General features: G+C 43.2%; 1 protein-coding gene across 2 annotated transcripts in view; it reads left to right on the top strand.

Moving 5' to 3' along the window:
- The first annotated feature begins 1928 nt into the window (after positions 1-1928).
- Positions 1929-6000, top strand: part of ntsr1 (neurotensin receptor 1 (high affinity)) — a 64460-nt gene continuing 60388 nt past the window's right edge. For both annotated transcript variants that reach the window (XM_086214012.1, XM_086214013.1), the window contains exon 1: positions 1929-2677. In XM_086214012.1, the coding sequence (XP_086070138.1) occupies positions 2015-2677 (663 nt within the window). In that variant the 5' untranslated portion in view covers positions 1929-2014. The remainder of the gene's footprint in view (positions 2678-6000) is intronic.

Below are 6000 nucleotides of genomic sequence, written 5' to 3'. Positions count from 1 at the left end.
GGGAGGGCCATCAATCACCTCAGGTAATCTCATCAGTGGAGGAAGAAGTACACAGATAAAGCAGTACCCTGGTAAAAGTAAAGAGTTATATGAAGATGGTTTACTAAAGTATCAGAAGAAAGAGTACATGTGTGTATTGTGGTGTTTGGGATTGTTCAACAAAATAACCATTGTAGTTAAGGTCAAGTTTATCTATAAAGTATAAATAAATGTAACAAGTCACCAATTCATACCCAACAAAAACACAAGATATTATTTATGTAAAAACATGAAATTAAACCCTAAAATAAAAACTTATAATGGGAAGGTAACATGATAATCCCAGCGACTTTTGGGCAAAAGGCGGGGTTCCCCCTGGACAGGTCACCAGTCCATCACAGGGCCAACACATAGAGACAGACAATCATTCACACTCACAGTCACACCTACGGTCAATTTAGAGTATCAATCAGCCTCGTCCCCTCTTGATGTCTTTGGACTGTGGGAGGAAGCTGGAGTACCAGAGAGAACCCTCACAGGAACAGGGAGAACATGCAGACTCCACACAGAAAGATCCCGTGCCCTGAACTTTCTTGCTGTGAGGCAACAGTGCTAAACACTGCACCACCATGCTGCACATAATAAATCCTACTGAATGTTTTTTTCACACACACACACACACACACACACACACACACACACACACACACACACACACACACACACACACAGGTTTGTGTTGTTATCCTTATTAGGACATTCCATTGACTTCCATTCATGTGAATATCCTAACCCAAGCCCTAATCTTAATCCTAACCCTAACAAATGGTTGCCTGACCTCAACCTCAAACTAACTGCAATTTACACCTTCACTCTAACTTTGACTGGGTGTTCATAAATTAAGTTCTGCCGCATTAGGACTGGTCTAGGGGTCCTGACTAGGTGAGTATTTATGTCAGAAAAGGTCTCTAAAAGATAACAAAAACCAAGTACACACACACACACAAACACACACATGCGCAGACAAGGGAAGTGAATGAGATAAGGGGGAAACCAATCGCCAAAAAAAAGACATCCTGTCCCACAGTAAACATCATATGTATTGTACTGCGGTATATGTACTACATTTATTTATTCCTCTCTAACTGCCATCCAAACACTGTCCAGCTGACATTTATCATAACTGATGCAATTTTTAAAAATTATTCCTCTGTGACAGCCTGTCAGCATTCAGACGCACACATGACTCCGGGACAGAGACATAAACACATTTCATATTTCAAATGAAGTAATTAATAATACCACCAGCAGCTTCTCGATGCAGCCGCAAATAAACACACACGTACGCATTTAATTAATGAGTGTGTTTATGTGACCGGCCATGAAAAGTTCCTGATTAATAATGTGCTCCATGTTAGGGATGGTGCATTTACAAAAGTCTAAAAGCGTTTGTTTGGATGCACCGCTGGTGTCCAGCTATCCCTCAAAATGTGCTCCACTGGTCCCAAGGATGGTCCATTTCCTCTCTGCTTCTTTAGGAGGATCATTAGCAGTGTGACACGAACTTATGTTCCCTCAACACATTTCTGAATACACATAAACAGAAACGGTGTGTGTGTGTGTGTGTGTGTGTGTGTGTGTGTGTGTGAGTGAAAGAGAGAGCGAGACAGAGAGTGCGTGTGTGTGAGAGAGACCTCTGAGTGTTAAAGGTGAAGAAGTCCAAAAACAAAATTCTTGTAGAAAGTGGAACGAAATGCCTGTAACCCTTAAATTCAAAGCTGCTTCTTAATATCCGGTTTCCAAGGTGAAACATGAATGAATGAAACGGCGCGAGCTCCACTCACTGAATGACAGTGCGTCATCGCAGCATCGCCACCAGCGAACACGCCTCCCGTGAGCCACATATATAAAGTCTTTCTCTCCGTCGGCTCTCACTCCCTCAACCAGTTGTGCTCCGTTAGGAGTGAGTGAATAAAACAATATCTGCTCACTTAGATCAACTTTGTAAATTTTTTGTTCGCACATAAACGCAATTATGGATTTAAACTTGACACTCTCGGGGCGCGACTTTGGCGCACTGGCGCAGAGACTGTTGGGGAATAATTCACTCTTTACACTTGTTGATAACAACACAACCACATCCAACCCGGACGAGGAAGACTTGGAGGTCAATACGGACGTTTACTCCAAGGTGATAGTCACTGTCATCTACGTGGCTCTGTTCGCGGTGGGTTCTCTGGGGAACTCCATCACTCTGTACACCCTGCTCACCAAAAAGACCCTTCAGAACCTCCAGAGCACCGTTCACTACCACCTGGCCAGCCTTGCCGTGTCCGACCTGCTGATTCTCATCCTCTCCATGCCCATAGAGCTCTACAACTTTATCTGGTTCCACCACCCGTGGGTGTTCGGTGACGCCGTCTGCAGGGGTTACTACTTCCTGCGGGATAGCTGCTCCTATGCCACCGCGCTCAACATCGCCAGCCTGAGCGTGGAGCGCTACATGGCCATTTGCCACCCGTTCAAAGCCAAGAGCATCATGTCCCGCAGTCGCACCAAGAAGCTCATCAGCGCCATGTGGTGCGCGTCCTTTGCGCTCGCCACACCGATGCTCTTCATCATGGGTCAGGTGACGCGTCAGGGCGAGAAGATTTGCACCATCATCGTGTCCGCTGTCACCATGAAGACGGTGTTACAGGTGGGTGCACGCGCTCTACGGTTTACGCACCAGAGTGTCCAGCACTTGTGTGTGTGTGTGTGTGGGGGGGGGGAGTTACCTGTTGTTTTCCATCGGGAACTCCAAAAACTGCAAGCAAATAGATGGTAAATTGATCATGATGTTGAGACTAAGTACACTAAACTATGGAGTTTTTTTTTCTTCATGTGTCACACAGTTGTGTTGATGTGTAGCAGAACATCTCAAACTCCACAATATTTCCTTAAAAATGAAGTTTTGACACATGGTTTGCTTCGGGACAAATTAAGATTCAGAATTCATATAGATTCAGAATACTTTATCAATCCCTGACGGGAAATTCCAAATATTCCACCTTCAACGTAATTAGGAGCTTGCGTCAGGCGATATTGCGATGTCGATTAAATGTCGATTAATTGCGCAGCTCTTATCTAGATGATCTTTTCCGTCAGGAAATTATCCAGCTGGACTCTTTCCAAAAACACAAATATGATTAGTTTGTTTTGTTTGTCGGTCTGTTAGCAGGATTAAGTACCAAAAAAACTGTAGTCAGGATGTCTCAGTCCATATTTGGAGTGAAGGATGCGTCACCATTGTGAGGAGGAGAGAGCAACTTCAGGAATTACATGAGTAGTGACTTTTTGTTACCATTGTAACACTTGTCATCTTTCCAAATCCTATTTTCGAAAGGTTTTAGGTTACAAGAATAGAGCTCTTTCCCTCGTTGACTAAATCAATCAAATACGGTGCTGGAGGTTTGCGATCGAGTGGGCCGTTGAGTCGATGGAATGACTTGTTGATCTGCATTCTCAATTTAGTTAGAAACAGAAACGCACGCCTTCCGCGCTCTGAACACGGCAGCCTCCTGGAGTAAACAAAAGAAGAAGGGTATTTTCCCGAGGCCGTCCCTTCGCTCCCTACTGCTCTTCAAGATAAATGCTGCTGTTACTCAGGTCATATAAATGATCCGGCCAATTTCTAGTGCTGTGTTTACTGTGTGAATACCTGGCATCGACTCAAGAATAGGCAGGGATCAGGTGAAGTGTCCTGTCGATGCTCTGCTGGAGCTTTACAGACACTTGGAATGAGACAAAAGGGACATAAGCTGATCCGTGTAAACCGCTGTCGCCAGTAATCACAACGATCCCTTGTCTGCTTTAACTCCTTCAGGTCCCTTTTGTTTCTTTTTGCCCATCTTTTCTGATTTTTTTTTTTTTTTTTTGCCCCCTTCATTCATCACTCCAGACTGACAATAATTACCTGACGCAGTGCCAAGGTTAACAATTCTTATCTTTTGATGCTTTCATCAAGGCTATTGGCATTCGGGAGCTCGTTCCCAGCAAACAGTCTGAGACATTTTCCCACACCAGAGGTCATATGCTATAGAAATCACATAAGGCTTTGTGTTATTTTTTCCACTTGATGTTAGAGCGATGTAAAGACGAGGACATTCCGGTCTCAGGAGTGTGTTCTGGACGGTGCTGCCAAAGAGGAAGTGATTCAATTGCTCCCTCAACATTTTATACATGAGTGTGTTTGTTTGTGCATACATTTGTGTGTATATGCAGTACATGGAGGATGCAGTGTGTGCTGGACTTGGAGTCCTGCTGCTTGGGAGGGTCTCCAAACACTCTGGCTGTTTTGACAACAGAGTGACAGAATGGGTAGCTAAAGTGTGTGTGTGTGTGTGTGTGTGTGTGTGTGTGTGTGATTAATAGGAGCAGCATGGCACGAACACTGCCGGTGTAGGGGTTCACTACCGAATACAGAATTAAACTTCTGCTGCTGCTCAACTGTGGATAAAACAAACTCAACCGGAAACATGAATAATGGGGAACGCTTTCTTAAGTAGGTTTTCTCTTTTGAAATCCTCATCCTGTCATCTCATTCGAGAGAAAATGAAATCCAAAATTTTTCATTGTTTTTGGCATTTGAATTTTGTCACAATGCAGCAACCTCTCCCTTATCATGACGTATACGGCCAGTGTGATAAGGACATCACATTCGCCACACCTCATCAGAGGTAACTGCTGCCTTTACACAGAGACCCCGTGAGAGAGCCCAAGTGGAAGATCCACCAATGACCCGCCTTGACTTTTTATACAAACTCATACAAATGCGCCATATTGCCACACTGCGATGGGCTTTTAGACAGCAACAATGACGTAAACCCGTACCAATGCGAATAATTTTTCATGTAATCGAATGGATAAAAAAAAATCCCAAATTGCTCATGTGAAGTCATTTTTTTTATATGAAGTTCCAATTAACAGTGCCATGCATTTAAAAGTTAACCAATGGCAGTGAATTGCTATGAAACAAATTATGCAAAGTTGCAGTTCCATATCAAAAATGTGAAAACACAGAGTCAACGACACAGAACAACGATGTGTGTTGAACAGCCTAAACTCGTACGTTGTTACAAGTGATTCCAGAGGTGCTGGTTGTTGCGTCCTGGTGGGCCACAGAAGTACTGCAGATGACAAACTGCCTGGATGCCCAACAGGACATTATTTGCGCTTAAAGAGACATTTCAGCCGAGAGATGTTTTGTTTACTTGTCGTTAGATGTCTTCAATTCATAAATAGTTTCTTTTCCATCTCATACTTGTTGCTAGAAGATTTGATTAAAACTACGAAAAGTCCCGGAACAAACAGTGAAAGTGATCATCCAGTAAATAATCCCAACAGTTCAATTGCTATAGTCCAGTGTACGAGTGTCATCGAGTGTGATTAGCTCACGCAGTCACTTAACCCCCCCTCCTAGCATGTTCGATGAATGGGAGCAAATTTTAAATCCATATTTGGCATCTTGACTTTGTGTTTTTTTTTTAATGGTTTCAGTACAGACAATAAAAAGAGTGTGTTTCTGCCTTGTCAGCATTACCGCTCACCCGAAAAACAAACTTCTCCCGGCCTTGGAGCTTCATACAACGGTCATTGAAAATTATTGATAGAAATGATGTTGTGGCGCAGCAGCGGGTGAATCAAAATCAACAGGAGGTCAGAAAATGAATAGAAACGCTTTAATTTATGAATGATATCACATTTTTCCAGGTTTTCTTACTTTTCTTCAATGATATTAAACTGAATGTCTTTGGAGTTGTGCACTGTTGCTCTGACAAACTAAGACGTGAAGATGCCACTTGGAACTATAGGAGCCAGATTAAGTCATGAATAATTTAATTGAGGGACTAGAGGATAACTTTAATCCTCAACACATGTGCAAGCGTGTTGATTGTCTACCTTGAGATAGTAGGAGAGAGCAGGAGGAAGTGTGTGTGTGTGTGTGTGTGTGTGTGTGTGTGGGTGGGTGGATGTTTGAGG

Source organism: Aulostomus chinensis, chromosome 9 (assembly GCF_037954235.1).
Source record: "Aulostomus chinensis isolate RoL2024-O1b breed Wild chromosome 9, RoL_Achi_v1.0, whole genome shotgun sequence".
Taxonomy (NCBI): domain Eukaryota; kingdom Metazoa; phylum Chordata; class Actinopteri; order Syngnathiformes; family Aulostomidae; genus Aulostomus; species Aulostomus chinensis.
Note: the sequence above shows the minus strand (reverse complement) of the source record. Positions and strands in the feature narration are given on the sequence as shown.